This window comes from Nelusetta ayraudi, unplaced genomic scaffold (assembly GCF_046127955.1).
Source record: "Nelusetta ayraudi isolate G7.1 ecotype Tasmania unplaced genomic scaffold, CSIRO-AGI_Nayr_v1 ptg000007l, whole genome shotgun sequence".
NCBI classification, from domain to species: Eukaryota; Metazoa; Chordata; class Actinopteri; order Tetraodontiformes; family Monacanthidae; genus Nelusetta; species Nelusetta ayraudi.
Genome location: NW_027466057.1, coordinates 100,092 through 118,746, shown reverse-complemented (window position 1 = coordinate 118,746; position 18,655 = coordinate 100,092). Strand labels below are relative to the sequence as shown.

General features: G+C 45.0%; 1 protein-coding gene and 1 long non-coding RNA gene across 3 annotated transcripts; one reads left to right on the top strand and one right to left on the bottom strand.

The window, feature by feature from the left end:
• Positions 1 to 10: 10 nt before the first annotated feature.
• On the top strand, positions 11 to 3,551 carry LOC142883043 (eukaryotic translation initiation factor 5A-1-like). Its single transcript, XM_076017617.1, has 4 exons — positions 11 to 189; positions 320 to 424; positions 1,715 to 1,846; positions 2,238 to 3,551. The coding sequence occupies exons 1-4, from the start codon at positions 31 to 33 to the stop codon at positions 2,292 to 2,294; spliced, it is 453 nt and encodes a 150-aa protein (XP_075873732.1). The 5' UTR covers positions 11 to 30; the 3' UTR covers positions 2,295 to 3,551.
• A 2,220-nt stretch (positions 3,552 to 5,771) lies between these two features.
• Positions 5,772 to 8,912, bottom strand: LOC142883020 (uncharacterized). 2 transcript variants are annotated; one of them, XR_012925981.1, is made up of 2 exons: positions 8,811 to 8,912; positions 5,772 to 6,031 (listed from the first exon to the last, which is right to left on the bottom strand). It is a non-coding gene; the product is annotated as an uncharacterized LOC142883020 (long non-coding RNA). The 2 variants fall into 2 exon arrangements; XR_012925980.1 differs by having other exon boundaries at positions 8,829 to 8,912.
• Between the last annotated feature and the right edge of the window lie 9,743 nt (positions 8,913 to 18,655).

The window sequence follows — 18,655 nt, the reverse complement described above, 5'->3', positions numbered from 1 at the left end:
GATTTGGTCTATTTAAATCAACAGGAACATATGGACATCGATTTTAGCAAAGGTACTGCCGGGGCCTCAGCCACGTTCCCAATGCAGTGCTCTGCACTGCGGAAGGGTGGCATGGTCATGATTAAAGGACATCCCTGCAAGATAAGTGAGATGTCGACCTCCAAGACTGGCAAGCACGGACACGCTAAGGTAAAGCTTGTCGTTTGCGGCCATTGGAATGCAGCGCTAAAGGCACATTTGCAATTTAGTCTCGTTTTGTGTTCCCACAAGAAACCCCTTAGTGCCCGAGGGCGAGCGTAATGTCTCTCTTTTCTCATAGGTGCACTTGGTTGGATATGACATCATTACCAATAAAAAGTATGAAGACATATGCCCGTCCACCCATAACATGGAGGTCCCAGTTGTATCAAAGAAAGACTATCAGGTGAGGCGATTCTTTTGGATTTTTTTATTTTTATTTTTATTTTTTAAACCTGTTGTGCTGAGTGTGTCATTGCCGAGACAGAATGCCAACAATGCTTTTCCCCAAAATTGGATTTAGTCTCTGACTGATTCTGGCGTCAAAGCGCAACCTCTCCAGCAGAATTATGAAGTGGGCGAACAGGTTCTGAACTGGCTCAGGCCACGCCCTGGCTAATGGTGGCCTTTTCAAGCAGCGACTGTTTAAGAGGAAGGCAACAAATCCTGGCTTGTTCCAATGACAAAAACGGCAGCTTGCTCATGGATACGTGCGCCGTATTGTCCAGCACAGGCACCAACAAAAGTCGCTGTTCAGAATTTGACACTTCAAGCCAGGGGTCGGGAACGGTCAAATATTTTTAAAAATTATTTCCGTGAGAGCCATACAATATTCACTATTTTTAATGAGCAACTCTTAATACAACTAAATACAGAGAGTTCGCCAAACTGGAGTCTGAAGGAAGCACTGTGGCCGTTTTCTACGTCTAACCTCCGCGCCTCTTCTCTCATCTTTTCCACTGTGTCTTTGCCTGCGGTGCGTGGGGGCGACCGTCCTGGCATCAAAATGTTGTTTTATTGCTGAGCAGAGAATTTAAGTACGAGAGCGAATTACGACACCACCGTGTGCGCGCAGTGTCCAGAAATGCCGCTGCATGCGCTAAACTTGAGCACCCTGGCACTTCTGCTTTAATTGCGTCCTTATTATCAATGTGCGTGCGTGTGTGTGTGTGAGTGAGAGAAATCAGCTTGCTAACTTTCTGATTAAACAGCAGGAAGTTCTGCCTCACCTCACAATGACTTGTGTAGGCTACCGCATTTAATCCAATAATGGAGGCGTCGAACCCTCCCATATACTGAAGCACATATGTGATGGGCTCCAGCAGCGCAACCCTGAACATTTGCGGTTAAAAAAAAAAATATTGTAGCCTATAAAATGCACAAGAATTTTTTGGGAAGATTATTTTTAACACTTGGATTTTTTTGTAATCTCTTACTTGAAAATCAGCGGGATTATTCATTACTTGTGTCGGCTCAGATTTTTCTGTGAGCCAGATGCCGTCATCAAAAGAGCCACATCTGGCTCGCGACTCCTGCTTTAAAATTAAAAATGTAAAAGACGTGACGGAGCTACAACTGTTTCGTTATTGCCTGCTCAGGTTTGGAACCCCTCATTTGTTCAAGTTCATCCCTTCAAAAAATGTTTCTCATTTATGTACCGTTGCACTTTTGCTTGTCTCCGTGGTATCCTATCCAGATAATTGACCGGGATCCAGATAATTTCCTGACCCTAATGGATGACAGCGGTGACACGAAAGCCGACCTCAAAGTTGTCGATGATGTCGGAGAGCAAATCCAAGTAAAGCTTGACAACGACGAAGCTATTACGGTGGGTATGATGATTATCATGACAGTAATAACAAATGTTACAAATTAATTTTACACGTACATTTCAGATTGTTTAAAGTCTTCACAGAAAGTTTTTTAAAATGAATGCAGCTGTTGAACAGATCAGTTAGTCATGCTGCACCAAGCTATCTGGCTGCGCTCCAACAGTGACAGGGGGGGCCCATTCTCCACATTGAAAGTCGAGGAAAATCCTGAGAAATCATCTTACGGTGGAAACGACGCAGTTTTGTAGGTTCCCAATGATGGTGCCACTGAATTGAAGAGGGAACATTTTCAAGGAACGTTTTCTGTTTTTCCTTAACCCAACAAATGATAAGAGAAAGCTGTCACTAAACTGTGCCCCCCCACCCCCCCACCCCATCCTCTTTCAGGTCTCGGTGATGACCGTGTTGGGTAAAGAGTACGTTATATGGAAACCCTTGCAGTGAACTGTAACTGTTACAAGCTGTATGCGACCCTGGTGTGTTCTGGTGTTTTTGTTTGTAGTTTCTACCTGTATGTCAGAAATCATCCATATCTTATTGATTTGTTGCTTTGTGAATGATGGCAAGCTTTTGATTCTACCATAAACTCACTCTGTAGCATGTCCACAGTTGAATCGCTGTCACTTTTCTTCAACTTAAACCACCCCCTTCAAAGCATTTTATCGCAGCTGCATAACTACAATTTTGGGTGACAAAAATGAATACTGGATTGGTGAAGACATGGTGTCGTTCTGATGGAAACCCTATAGTTCATGATTTGCATCACTGTATCTTAGCAGACATAGACTTTGCGAGGGGATTAGTTAATTCACGTTAGTCCCCTCTTTTGAGGCGCATCACATTTCGAAGTGCTAGCTCAGCCGGCAAGCTTCTGCTCGAGGCTCTCAATTGGTGCCGAGGGCGATATTGGCCACCCTTTGGGGGCCCGCTATGCACATGGACGTTGAACAACAGTAAGTAGGTAAGGTAGTAGGTAAGCAAGTAAGTGACGGGTCGGTCGCCTGCCAAGACAATCCTTCAGTGCCCTTTTTTTTTTTTTGTTCTTCAGAATGTGAGAATGCGGCCTTGTTCTGTCTTCGGCAGCAGCTGCTAAGCTAGCAGTCGCCTCTTGTTCCCTCATTGCCTTTTGGCAGCGGTTGCTTACTGGTTGCACCTGGAGGGATGCTTATGCACCCAACGACGGTAAAGACCTCTCGATAAAAGGGTCTGCTGGAGGTTGGCATTGGAGCAGCTGTGCTGCTGTTCGAGGTCGGGCTGTTTTCTTTTTTCCTTTTGTTCTTTTGAAATGTTTGGGTGATACTTTCATGGATTGACAAATGCATTAAGAAATCTGTGCCATCAATGGCTGTTAAGAAAATGCTAGTTGCATGGTCATAAAACGCTGAACACAGCGGCGACTCCCTTGGAAATCCTTAGTGTCCCAATAGCTGTGGTAATTTGCTGTCATTTTTGTCATTTCTGTCAATGTAGACCTTCGTTTGTTTTTTGTTTGCTCTGTGACCGGAGATTTTTCTTTTTTTTTTTTTTTTTACTTGTAGCAGAATTGCTGTTTGCTTTCACTGCTGTAATACCAACTCCGTGTATAGGATGACATCCCATGTCCCAACGTGCGACACAGACTGATTCATCTGCATTTGCAAGCAGGTCATCAGCTGTCAACTCTACCTCCGTTAATTAAATTAAAGCATACTTCAAGATACACATGCAGTACTCATGTATTGATTTACTTTTTCCTTATATAACCCAGTTAGTGACTTTAAGGGATATTTTTTTCGACAACACCTTGCCCATCCACGAAAATGAACAAATGTATATTGACAAAAATGAACAGGTATCAAGATGTTGAATATCCGCCCATGCCGTCATGATCTGTCACTGCACAATCTGTACACAGGGGGGCGCTCGAGTTCATACTAACTGCAAAAGACCTGAAAATACGCCCTTGATATGTAGGGTAAAAAAAAAAAGCGAATTACACTTAAAAGTATTCTTTTCTGCTAGTTCAATTTCAAATCTTCATTTGTTTTAATTGTTTCCGCCAATCCCCAAATTAGATTTTTTTTTCTTACTACTTTCTTTCCAATCCAAGCATCCAAGCATACGTCACATGCAAATAATTATGGCTGGATGTCCAACCGTATATTAAAACTATTTGAAAATAATACTAACGTAAAAGCTATCAAGTACCTGAATCTATCTGCCTTCTACAATTATTTCTATCGCACAAACCGTAAAAATGTTTTGATGTATGCAACCCCCTGGTGATAGTTTTTTTTTTTTGTACTGTGTTGCGCAATTATTAAAAAATACATATATATAAAAAAAGATCAACTAACTTCCTGCGTTGAGTCAGGGGGTTGGAGTAATGTGTCCCTGCATTTCGGTACTCTGCATAAAATCGAGCACAAGGTGCATTGATGGTGAAGGATCAGCAGGTGGCAGTAGAACAATGAATCTGTTCAGGAACACACACACACACACACACCCTCTGCATAAAGTAATATTGGGGGAAACACCAAGAGGAGGCGGGTATATTGCAGACTGCAGGACAGATGTCTTAAAAACAGCACGCGATGCCAAAAGAAAGCAGATGAAAGCGCGAGCGTGAACACAGCGGCGTGATGGAAGATGTCCCTTCCATCAGTCCCACTGATCTTTCAAAATTACAGGCACGCGATGGAATACAAAATGTGCGCTATTGGTCACACAAGTGTGATAAAAATGCTGATGTTCATTTGCTTGGAGTGTACTTTCTTACCAATATCCTGAGCTGAGTGAGCAGCTCTATTTTCAAAGGCTTTTTTTTTTCTCCTTTTCAAAAAAAGAAATCTGGAAAATCACCTGGAAGGTCAGTAGATGACAGGAGGTGTCGAGTCGCTCTCCTTTCATGTGTGCCACGCCGCTGAGAGGCGAGCAGCCGTGGAATTTTCTGCATGTTTTGACTGTGTGGGTGTGAGGATGAAGCCTGAAAACCAAAACCCTCCAGTGACCTCACACTTCCTGCCGTGCACAAGTGTCTGTAACCGAGCGTCTCCACTCCCTAAGCTACTGTAGCGGAGTGATTCATTTTGGAGGACGGAATATTGCTGCGCATTAGTGAGTGAACCATCAGATAATCGCAGATAAAACCTTTCTACACCTCAGACCATGTATGTAGGTTCACTATAGCTCTAAAACGAGTCTATGCTACGTTAAAATGTACATTGCCTGCAAGTTACATCTCCCACAATGCCAACTCCGTGACCCCTGAAGGTCATGACGTCTCGGCAATAAATGACGTTGTTCCCACATCAATTTTTAAACACACAAAAATAATCCCTAAATGCTCAAGAAGATGCAAGGCAGTGATTTTTATTTTATTATGTATTTTTTTTTAGCCCTGCGATGAACTGGCAACTTGTCCAGGGTGTCCCCTGCCTTCGCCCTATGACAGCTGGGATAGGCTCCAGCAGACCCCCGTGACCCCGAGCTCGGGACTAAGCGGGTATGGAAAATGAATGAATGAATGAATGAATGTATTTTTTTTAGATTATTTTTTGACATTTTTGGCAGAACAAAAATATACGGTAGGTACTTGAATAGAACAGCCTTGAGCGGCTTTGTGTGCTGAGAAAACACCTGCTGCACTTCTTCACTTAGTGATTAAACACATTTTTTACTCTTTGTTAGAAAAAACATTGTACTAAAACATCACAATTGTATGTTATGGGTTCTTCTTATACTGCACTTTTGAATACTGAGTGTGATCAATCACAATTCTATTAGGATAAAAATAGATAGATTGTTGCTTACACGGGATATCTGCTAGTGAAAGTAGAATAAAAAAAAAAACAGGGGAAACATTTTTTTTGTCAAACAAATGAGCCAACCAACAACCAACATGTAGTGAATAAAACCAATGGAAGTGGAGCTGTTTTTTGGGGGGGGGTCAGAAGCCTCTGAGAAACCTCTTGGTGAGCGAAGCCATGTTTTTCTTGGCCACCTTCTCCCCCTCTGGCACAGCTTTGAACTTCCTCCTATGCGCATGACCTGCAGCGTACGTGCGCATGTTTTGGAAGGCACTTAGTCAGACAAGTAGTTGGAATGTTTGAAAGGTTGCTCCTCAACATCTGGCGGTTGACTCGGAGCAGGAGGTGGGAAGGCCGTTAAAGAGGAGTCGGTGGGAAGTGTGTTTTGGGTGCCTCATCATTCGAACCAGATGAGGAGGATTACAAAAAAACAAAAGAAAAAAAAAAAAGTTAGTGGTCAACATTTCCCAACAATGGGATCGCTTATAGATTTTTCAGGACTACATATTGTGAGCATTAAATCACCTCCCCCTTGACTTCTGATTCGGTTTGTATTATTGGTCTGGTCTACGTTTAAGCAGAGTGATATTGGTTTCAGTACCAAGAAATTCAATGGATTTCTCATCAACAATTATTCATGACTAAATAAAAAGTAACGATAATAATTGTTTTCTAATTGTTTCAAAAGGTTCCCTAAAATAACCACTGACTAAGACCATAAGAAATAGCATTAAACATAAAGTAAATACACTCAAGGTGTCAGGGCACAACTCAGGAATCATCAGCCAACGATCAGCCGAAGCAGGATTGCTCCGGCTGGGCTTAAATAGTCAGTGTGATTGTTCAAGATGGGAATCAGGTGAGTCACCGACATGGCAGGACAAACACAAACAAGGAGGTGGTAAGTCACATGGGACGGCACGTGGCGACAAAAACAAAAGACAGCAACACTCTGACAGGTGGAGGGAGACAAAGACGCTGCTCCAGGTGGGAACACTGACATAACACAAACAAACAAAAAAAAAAACAGTGCTATTGAATCAATCCAAAGCAACAACGAAGTTACAACATAGAAAACTATGATAAACCAGTCATAGAAGTTAACGATGTGTCATTTGTACAAATGAAGAAGAGGAGCCCTGGCGGTTAAGATTAAGGATTTCCATTCTTCTCGAAGGACAAATTGTGGCACAGCAACACAAGTGAATCACAGTGGACACAAAAATACACACACAAAAAAAAAAGAGTAACCAGAATCAAGCCGGTAGAATGAATGTTTTCCAAACCCAGAAAAAAATAAAAAAAATAAAATTGTTTTATCAAGTGGGAATGTGACTCAACACTACTCGGCCCTTCAAACCAATCAGATTGCTGCAGAAACAACTGGCTTATGTGCGGGAAGTCCGCTATCGTTCTGAAACGCCTCTCTCTCTGTGTCTCTCTCTCACACACACACACACACACACACACACACACACACACACACACACACACACACACACACACACACACACACACAGGGAGTGGTGGAAGAATGCTGATGCTGACATACCAAAAGGAACAGGTGTCCGTCTGCTCTCCTCCTCCACTCAGAGGTTTCCAAGACAGGTTTGTTGAGGTTCTGAGAAGTCTGAGCGTTCTCACTTTAGTCCCTGCTTTAGTCAGTGACGTTATTAACAAATTTCCGAATCATAATTCTTTTATTTATTTATTTATTTTTTTAATTTTGGGCAAGTGTGACGTCCCAAACTGTGGAAACAAACACCATAACCTGTTAGTGACGTATCAGTGCTCATTGTGATGTCACAAGGGCTGATTTCCAGAACGCTGTATTTTCACAAACACTTTCTGGAAAGCAGACGTCAAGGACGGCCTTTTTCTCATCTTGCGGGGAATCCATCGGCAGTTGGGGGACACGGACTGTAGCCGAAATCAGTTTTGTATCAGACGGGACTTTCAGTACCGGTTTTTCATAGCATCAACCAAGCCTACAAGATCAAAAGTGTGATTGTACTGCGCTTTGGCCATGTTAATGGCGACCAAAAATGACCAAATATTTAAGAACATTTATGCCAGTTATCTGTACTTTTTTGTGACGTTTCGCCAAAGGCAACGATAGCAGCATCACGTCACCAGCACACCAACACGCTCTCACAGCGCTGTTGTTGGAGCCGAGACAAAACACGAGCATCCTTTCTGGAAAACACCCTGCAGAAAGCAGATATTCTGCTTACAAGACTGGCGCTTCCCCCGGTGCCCTTGAAACTTTTTTTTTTTTTTTTTTTTTTTTTAGGGAGTTGCAGCCAGCTGACAGGAAAGTCCACACCTACTGTATGCCTGCATACCAAAAAGACAAATCATTTGTTTGACCCATTGTAGCTCACAGACTGTCTGGAAAACAGAACAGAGAAACAGCAGTCGTGGGGCAGAAACAATGAAAAAAACAAAAGAAACCGTCAAGCTGCTGGGCTTCAGAATGAAACCAGCGCGAGCGGACGGAAGCTGTGTGTCGCGGTCGGGACTGAAAGATGTGATCGTGGGTGTCAGGGCCCGCCGGTCGCCGATGTTCCGCATGTGCTCTTTCGGTTCGCTGCGTTTGCATGGGGACCGATGATGTGGTGGGAGTGGTTATGGCAACCCAGAGTTACCCAGAGTGCAGTTGTACTGGATCACAGATTACTGCCTGTAGGGGGAGGTCAAGGGATCAACTGCGGCCGGCGTCGAGAGCGGAAAACCCTGGCTATGACTCCGAGCGTGTGTGTGTGTGTGTGTGTGTGTGTCTGTCTGTGTGTGTGTGTGTAAAGGAGGGCTGGCCTAATTGACAAATGAGAACAGCCTGTTTTCAACTTATGATTGAATCGCCTTTGACATTTTTTTTTTTTTTTAACCATTATTATTGTCCTCAACCATGACCACATGTTGCGGAGGTGAGTCCCAGCCAAGGCAGTTAAGCACGCTCATTTCACACAGTGGCTGCTGCATTGCCACTACCGGTCAGCAGGGGGCACCACAATATCTGGCTAGGTAGGGTGCCTCTCCACAAACAAGGTAAGCGTGCCCGCGATGTAATAATTATTTCAAAAGGGACACCAAGGACCTTTTTGGGCGCTTTCCGGTGACGTGAGAAGAGAGTCTCTCTCTCTCTCAGTACTTCAAGTAGCAAAAACCTCACCTCACATCTGGGACACACCTGTTGTGGTGAGAAGTCAATTTTTTCTTGTTTTGTTTTACCCAGGGGTCCTTCTTCCACCGAGTCCAAAAAAGGCTTTCAAAACAGGAGGAGGCGCCGCCAGTTGTGGGAGTCAACGTCGCCGCACTTAGATCTTCACCTCTGACCATGCAGTGTTTTTGGAAAATTTCTAAACAAAAATGATTAGATTTAATAAAGAGGGACAACATACATAAATGGACATTTTTATAAAATTCAATTTAACCAATTCTAGCATAAAGCAAATTTGCATTGAACTCAACGTTTTTATTAACAGCACTTGTCAAATCGACTTGGCAGCGAAATTCTAAGGTGGAACTCGCAGCGCAGTCATTCCTCCATGCCCTCTGGAGGCAACACCTGAATGTCAGGCTGGGACTTGAGGCACGACTCAGACGCAGAGGATAAAAGTAAAAAAAAAAAATCAAAATCAAAGGCACTCACATGGAGGAAAACAAAGTGGCAACAAACAGAAAGAGGGGCAAAGAAACAAGAACATAAATTCACAATAAGTCACTACAAGTAATAACAAAACAAAATAAAATCGCTCCATTTCGAGGAACAATCATCTTACTTTGGCAGCTTTAAAGGCCTGCAGCTGTGCGTAAGTTCAGGGCGCAAGACGTGACAGGCAACGACACACTGGGGCAAGACAAGGGAGCTCCAGGCTATTTAAACGCACAAAGTAACAAGGCACAGGTGGAAACGATGGGTAATTAAGTCAGACGCACAGGTGGCACATGAGGAGGGGAATTTGATCTGAAATAAGAGGAAGGTTAATCGGGTCTTCAAAATAAAACAGGAAATGACGAGACAAAAACCCTCTGACAGGACAAACCTCACCAGTTTTTTTTTCTTTCTTTTGTTTCCACCCTTGAGCTGCCTGATCCTCATCCTTTACTTATCATCAACCATATCAGCTTCAGTTCGCCTCCATTCTCGTCACAATCGCGTTCCACACTCCATTTATTCTGTCGAGTGTGTACGGGACGGGGGCTCAGCTGTAGGCCTGGCCTTTCTGATTGGCTGGCGGCTCCTCCTCACAGCCGCTTTGAACCATTGTTCCGAAAACCATTGCTGTGGCGGCGAGGCCGACTCCTGGACGGGTCCGCACGCATCTGCACTTTCAGGGCAACGACCCGACCTTCCCTCCCACCCACCTGCTGCACAAATCCGAACACAAGCCCCTAGCGAGGCAAATCAGAGAGCTGTGGCAGACTGTCGCACGGAGGAAATTGCTTGTTTATCGATTGGCGTCAACAATCAATGGGAACAATGTCCTTTTCCTGCGTCCTTCCCCTCCTCCCCCGCCGCCATTGACATTTGCGAGCCCACGATCATAAATCTGAGCATCATGAAAACAGAGAGACAGCTGCAGATGCGGGCACATAAACCGCGTTCTCTTTCATCAAGGCCAAGTCATTGTTCTATGAAAGGAAAGGTCTGACACAGGGAACCTTGTTAACGCTGCCTCTTTTGTGTTTGTGTGTGTGTGTGTGGTTGTGTTTTTCCAAGAGTACTAGTCGCATGGCAATGCCAGGGTGGACTCAATGTCTTTCCCCGCCGTGGAAAAGTGTGGTCGAGCCCTATTGTTGGCCAGATGATTTGTCTTTAGCTGCTATCATAACAATGATAACAATAACAAAAAGAAATCAGAAAATAATATTGGTCTCCGTATGGTAACCTGGCACGCCAAGTGGAACAGTCCCTGAAGACTTCATCTCACTTCGTTCTTCCAATGATTCCATTCAAAGTATTAGTGTTGAAAATGTGCAAAATCTCAAAATGTCCAAAAATTACAGCAACAAAAAAATGTTTTAATCAGCCTGAAGCGCAGTCAAATGACCGTCCTATCATAGTTTAGCATGAGCCGGAGCAGCAGAATGAAAAATCTCAATGTGTCGGAAAAATTGAAAAAAACCAACATACAACATACAACTCTCCAAAATGACCGTCCTATCATAGTCAAGTGTGAGTTGGAATAGTAGAATGCAAAACCTCAACACTCAAATTTGAAAAAAAAATGACATGACATATGAAGATGATTTTACTGACATGTTTATTCATTGTACCGTTTGCACAAGCGGGAGGTTTTCAGGTTGGTGAACTGTAAGAGCTATTTTAAAACCATCATTTTTATGCAGTAAATGTACACACTGTTGCTTTGAAGTTGACAAGTGTTTCTGTATCTCACTTTAAAGCGTTTTCTGCTGTGGAAGCATTTGGACTGCAGTGACGTCCAGGTCAGCATACCAAAGCAGTGAGATTGAACAGCATTAAAGTACTCTGGTGAGCCGAGAGAGAAGGAGCAGAGGCAGGTTTGGTCAGGGAAGCACTGAGAAATTAAAAATACATTCTTTCTGAAGTCATTAAAAAGCATGTTTCTCTGAGTTGACATTCAGAGCTATTTGCTGGCACCTTTGAGAGTTCGTGTGAGCATCTGATCTTGATGATATTTGATATTTTTATTTTTGATATTGCAATTTTCTTTATTTAAAAAAAACAAAAAAAAACAGCATTGTGCACTCAGGATTGGCACACACACAGTCTCTCTCTCTCTCTCTCTCTCTGCCGGTTATTGGAATAAAACCCAGTGTTATTGCTTTCTTTGGCGATCACTTTTCCTTTTTATCTCATCTCTCCAACATTTCCTTACCCATCCCCATCCTCCCGCACTTAGAAAAACACTTGGAGATTTTAGGGCCTGAATTCTGGAAGTCGGAGCTCTCGCTCTTCCCTTTTCCCTTCTCCCTTTTCTGCAGCTTTGGCCAGAACCAGTTGCGGCTCGGACTACGAAAACAAAAAACCCCAAAGTACCTGCGAGTCCTCACCATCTGTTCCGCGGCCTGGCGGAGACGATCCAAATCTGTGTGTGGGTTTATGTTGGCGACGTTAGCAGGGTGTGTGTTGTGCCAGTCCAACCCTCCCAACATACATCAGGCAGCAGCTTCATCCAACATCCGAAAGTTATTCTAATGACATGGTAATTGTGTTTTAGAGCTTCACGAAGGCTTTCAGACACACACACACACACACACACACACACACACACACACACACACACACACACACACACACACACTAACACAGTTCCCCCACATTCCTGAGTCCGAGTTGACCTCTCAACAGCGGTGAGGCCCGATAAAAATCTCGGGGAATGTGCTCTCCCGAGTCGAAATAGTTGCCGAGTTGTTGACTTAGCAGCCGTAATTGGTTTGAATTCAACCTGATGGGGAGGCGTTTTCACGGAATTCTACGCCGTTTGGCCACAGACAAGAATTTTGTTCCCTAATATTTATTCACTGTCCTGGGCTGCCCTAAGACATGGACTCAACACACGCCCCTGAAAGAAATGTGGCATTGTGTGAGGTTTCTAAAAGTTGAACATGAGTTATTGGGCAACAGTGCACTTTCACATTGCAGTTTTACTTCCCGGGAAGCAGGAAAAATGTTCCCGCTGCGCTCAGGAAAAAGCAGCCCGAGCGACGAGCGGCTCAATTTGGCGGAAGCCGAGTCGTCCGTCATCTGGTTTCGCTTTGAGTCGGAGCTGGTTCTGCTCTTTCGCGGCCATTAATGAATCAGTGCTTTTCTAGCTGTGCATCGAAAGAGACATAGAGGACGAGGAGGAAGAAGAGGAGGAGAACGAGGAGGAGGGAAAACAAAGCAACAACCTGGATCTCCTGGCAACTCGACCCTGCGTCCCGGCGTGCTGATCGTTTCCTGCTGTTTAATCCAATGAAACGGCTGATTTTACAGACTAATCGGATTAGTCGGCCTGCGGTCCATTACATGGGGAGGTAAAAAGCACAACTGGCTCTGGAAACAATTCCCTGTTTCCTGTCACAATCTCTTACTGGAGAATCTTCACCAGGTAATGACACGTATTCAAAGCTTTTTTTTTTTTTTTTCTCTCGAAATTGAGACCTAGATATAGATACTACATGTTTTGCACTGCAAGTACAACAGAAGCAACCGGCTCCGCGCACATCCTGCCGCAGTCACTCAACCTCCAGTGAGCAAACCAACGTGAAACAGCACCATTAACATTTTGTGGACAATTTCAGGTGATGAAGCGGGTCCACAATTTTGCAGCCGGAGGAGGTGCCTTAGTAGGATGAGCCAGTTTGTCCTGGCACTTTAACATTTTAACAGGATGGAATCCACATTGAAGCAGTAATTAAGCAAACAGAGACTGGGCTATATTTGGTCAGAGAGACACATTCTAGCCGATCCCCTCTCCTTTGCGACCTCCTATTTTTTTCTCTCTTTCAAATAAATGTGGTTTATTCATTCCATAAATTCTAGAGTTTCATTCTCTCATTCTCTCCGTCATCACAACCGCTAAAGGAACTGTTAGAAAAGAGGGTTGAGGGGCCTGGTGAAGTGCTCTGGCTCTCCACCGTAACTTGATTCTCTCTGACTGGTTTGTTTGTCATCCTGCACCTGGTCAGGGAGTGGATGTGAGGCCCGAGGGGCAGACGCCGAATGAGCTCCTATTTGACTTGTTCTTTCTGTGTGTGTGTGTGTGTGTGTGTGTGTGTCTATTCTGCTCCAAGACTACAAGGGAAGCTCAGCTGCGTCAACATAATAAGAGTCGCAGACATGAAAATTGCAAAAAAAAAAAATGCAAAAGCATTTCGTCGTAAACTATAAACAGCGCTATCTGCCTAATGTGCAGAGTGAAGAAGAAGACGGAGGAGGAAACAATAGCAGTAGCAGCATGTTTTTCCACCTTTTTGCGATTCCATTGCCATCTAGATCATCTCGTAACATTTCGCAGCCAACTTGAAACAGATTTTCACCGTGAGATGCGGTGGAGGAATCACCAGGAACGCTCCTGCGTCCGTTTCCACGGACACGTGAACCAACGCGCCGGGACGGACAGTCACGCATGTTGCAGCGCAGGATATTAAAACGGTTATAAATGTGTTGGGACAGATAAGACCGACGATTCTGTTGGCTGCCAGCGTTAAATGGAAGGAGACTGTTTGTACGCGGCAGGTAAGTGGGTGAGTTGGTAAGTTGGTACGTTAAGGGAGCAGCAAATACACAAACATTTGGATTTCAAGAAAAGCTGCCATTTGGAGCGGAATTTGACGTCCAACACAAGGCAAACAAATGACCAACCAAACACCAACCAAAACCTTCCTGTTTGGGTCACATGACCAAACTGCGTCCCGGAAAGTGGCAGCAGAAGAAGCTGACAAGAAACAGTTGGCGTCTGTTTAGCGTGAAGGCGGATGGAGGGATTGAGTGGTCGGGTAGGGGGTCAATCCGGCAACATTTGAATGAAAAGATGTGCGAGAAGTGGCTGCGAGACGAAGGACCCAGAGGACGTGACGTCCTCAGCCGGGGTAAACACCCGGTGAGTCACTCCGCTGGCCTGAGGTGGATTTAATTAACCACCGCACAGATTCTATCTTTATCTCGGCAATCTGCGAGGCAGACACAGAGGAGGAAGACGCAGCGAGGAAGAGGGGCGGGAAGCGGGAAGCACTGGGAGAGAGAGAGACAGAGAGAGAGAGAGAGAGAGAGAGAGAGAGAGAGAGAGAGAGGATGATCGACGGTCAAAGTCGTGCTGAAGGTAAAAAGAATAAAGAGGAGGAGAGAGAAAAAGAGGCGGAGGAGGAGGTGAGAGGGGCAGAGCCGGCATGGTTTTTATGAAACAGAGCCGAGCCCCTCCCTCCAACCTACATCTCCATGGTGATCAGCGTGTGTGCCTGCGAGAGAGAGTGAATGAGTGAGTGAGTGAGTGAGAAGGGGCCGCACATCGTGCAGAACGAGAGGGAGAAAACGCAAAGGCAACCAACTAAAGAGGGCAGAGTGATTTCCCCCAGGTGAAGGAGGCGGTAAATCTCCGTCTCTCTAGAAGCGCCACTGCGGCAGGAGGCCAGCGAGCGGCTGCAACCAGCTGAAACACTCGGGCAGACCTGCAAACACCTGCTGCTTCCCTTCACAGCACACACTGGCGCATGTATATTAATATCCCGGCCTGTGTATTTAAATATGTATGGAAAAAAAGGGTGTTTGGAAACTCTGAATCAAAGTCAGGCTGATGCTAGAAACACTTATTTGTCTGTGAGTGTTAACAAGCAGAAATGATCACTTGTTTTGTGTTATCTGATGATCATATGGCAGGAGTCACCGACCTTTCATGGGTCCTAAGTCATCTAAAGGTCCTTGGGGGCTAGCTGGTACCCACGGGCACCACGTTGGTGACCGCTGTCATATAGAGCGGCCCGTTGGCACGTTTACTTTAAGAACGGGGAAAAAAACAATGGTGGACAGTTAACAATAATAGAAATAACAACAAAAGCAACAATGGGAAAATAGAGAGAAAATTGTTAGGCGTTCAGTGTCGAGCTTGGCTAAAGTTTGGAGATGCAGTTGTGATTGTTGCTGCCAATAATAGGTGATAATGTATTTGCTGAATTGTGATTCACACAATGTCCTGAGATGCAGTGAAAGCCAATGATCCAATATAAATATTTGATTATCATAGAACTCGCCCACACACACACACACACACACACACACACACACACACACACACACACACACACACACACACACACACGCAGTTACTATGGTTACCCGCTCACAGAGCTAGATTCCATTGCTGTCAGACGTCAACATTTCAAGGTGCACATCTCAAAGTTGTTACAACAGGGGGGAAAAACCCCCAAACAAGTTAAAACAGGTCAATGAAGGTTCAACACCAGCTGAATATCTGATGCCTTGATGACGGAAGAACGAAGCGCCAGCTGTAAGATGGTGCCTACTTAAATGAGTGACTTGGCGGTGCAGCAGGATTGACACACACCTCCACAGCGGGAGCCTTCTGAGCATGAGAATAGATCTGAGACGTTCTCATCTGATGTGCCGGAACACTGACAGCAACACAGCACCGGCATGATGTGGAGACAGCCGCCGCCTGGAAGGGAAGGCAAACCAGAGAGCAGTGTTACCTTCTCTCTTTTTGTTTAAATATTAGAATGCAGTGCAAGAAAATCACATCAAATCTTTCAGTTACGTTGCTTGTTTGACCTTTGACCCTCTTCTGGCGAGGGATTGGTTGGATTTGACAAGGATCTCGGTCTGCAACATTTATCACTTGAGTCGTGTTGGTGGCTTGCTGCTGGTCAAAAAAGAAAACAAAAAATCACAGGCAGTAAATCAAAACACCTCGCATTTTAATTTGCTTGCTTTGCTGGGCTGCCAAAACTCTCGCGGTCGTTTTGTGATTGTGTGTGTGTGCTTGTGGTTGTGCGTGTGGGCACCGTCGGAGGCCATCGCTAATGACCTCATTTGTGGAGGAAACACCAGTAGGAGTGGGCGTCCTCAAACAGCCCGCAGAGAACTGGGGGACAGCGACCCGCTGAGCCTCAGAGACACTCAGGAATTTGTGGTGCTGCGCGGCCAATTAGCAGAGCGACGTGCTCACTGGGCTGCGCCGGTGAGGATTTAGCCGTCTTCCTCTACTTGCTGTCAGGTAAAAGAGGGCCAGCTCTGATGCTGACTTTTCCTCTGTTCGAAAAACAAGTTGCAGACGACAAAGTTGTTGTCGTGCTCGGTCAAAAGCCGGCTGTGAATACTAAATGAAACAAAGAGGCATGAGCAAATAAACCACAGCGTCATCAGCGCGGTGAGGGAATGTTGGCTTTGGAACATTCTGTCCAAGACTGTTGATCTAAGTGGTTCGAGGCCCAGCACAGAACCTTGAGGGACTCCTCGGCCGAGCTGCTCTATGTAGCCAAAGGCCTCATAATTTCCAGGTCTCAAGTCTTCTGAGGGGGTGAACCTCTGCAGCTCCGTCCCAACTACAGTATGTTGGTGGTGGATGGACTCAGGCACCTCTCTTGTCTGGCCATGGGAGACGACAGTGCAGCAGTGCTGATTTACAGTAGCTAGATCTCTAACTAGGTTCAACTCTCCTCTCAGGAGGTGAATCTCTGCCTCTCGGACGGATTATTTTTGGCCCTAATCTCTTCCGGATCTCCCCCTCCCTCCGTCTCACCCCGTCGGCAGAGCGGATGGAGCGTCCTGGAGGAGGAGCGCTACTTCTGGAAAGTGGCACTGAATAATGCATGCTTCTCGGGGCGCCGCGGGCCTGGGAGAGAGAGAGTGAGCGACATGGACGGAGGGAGATGCTATCGAGAGCCGAACGCAGAGTTTTGATGGCGTGCGAAGAAACGGTGAGGAGGTCGGTCAGGAGAAAAAAATGTACAAAAAAAAATATGATTGAGAGAGTTTTGAACGTTGTAAGGAGAGAGGTGTCTTTGAAGACGAGGCAATGAATCGGTGGTTAAGGGATAGTTCACCCATACTAGTGTTGTTGGGATTACTCCATAAAAGTAATGCAACTACTGATTACTCCGTAATATAGTAATCTAACTACTTCTTTAAGTACTTTTTTTCATAAGGGATCAATTACTAATTACTTTAGTAAAAAAAAAGTAACAAAATCGTTACTTGATAAAGTAATAATGATATAATTACAGGTTTTGCCACAGTAATCTAGTTACATTACTCCATTACCCAAAAAGTAGTTTAATTACAGTAGTGGATTACTGAGTAATAGATTACTCGCCAACACTGACCCATAATAAAATGTTTTACTCATATACTACTCTATGTCCACTTCCAGTCCATGTAACCACGCTGGGGTTTCACAGACCCAAAGAGGAGCCGCAGGAGGACGTGGACTTCACTGGGAATGAGCATCAGAAGAATCTTCACACTGCATGTGTGGCGTCACTCTACAACATCCCAGCTCTTTCCATGCACATTAGATTGCTATGTCCTCTGATGTGCCATAACACAGAAAATCAAGCATTATCTGCTACTGCTGTTGTTGTTTTGTAGAATTTGCCGTTTTTTGAATCCATGAAACTCCACAGCAGTCTTGCAGATCAAAATTCATTTTCATAAGAGTCGTCTGTGGCGGGCCTCTGTGTGTGTCCAGGACACTGCCGGTCATTCCTGCCCCGTGGCCCCGTGACCTCATCAGACAGTGTTGAATTATGGGTAGTGGCACTTGGGTCTCACTGTTGTCATACTCGCTTTGGGCGAAGTGATAGTGAGTCATCTCTCTGACACACACACACACACACACACACACACACACACACACACACACACACACACACACACACACACAGAGACAGACATCCAGCAGCTGGACTGCAGGGTTGTTGACATTTAGCAGTGGTGGGGAGAACAGAGAGAGTGAGAGTTGGAACGAAACAGCGGAGCTGCAGACACGATGGCATCAAACGTGTCAGCGTACAACAATTTCCAGCGTACAAAACTGCTCCTGTCGCCTGCCGAAAGGTGGAAGTATTTGTCAGTATTCCTCAACTCAACTGTACTTCAAATGCTGCATGGATGGATTTTTTTTTTGTTGTTGTTGAAGATAATCGATGCGTGCCGCACAAATTGAGTTGAACTCGTGTCGTGTTTACCCTAACCTGCGACAGAGGCAGCACAGAAAAGGGCTGAGCAAACTCCTGGGAACACGTTTGTGTTTTTATCGGAAGCTGCGTCAAGCTGTGTAGCTCAGATGTGAGCAGGAAGGAAGTTAAAACACAGGGACGGCTGTTTTTTCTTTGTTTTACAGCAACATTGTTGCCCAGATTGAGCTTGAATCCCCCCAAAAAAGATAAGGAATGGCAGGGGACATTTAACCTGCAGAGATGAGGGAGGGAAAAAGATACTTGCTAAAGTGTTTTATCTCTGCCAGTTCAGGGATGTTGATTAAACACACAGCCAAACTTCACTACCTGTAGCTGACATGGCAGCGGTGCATT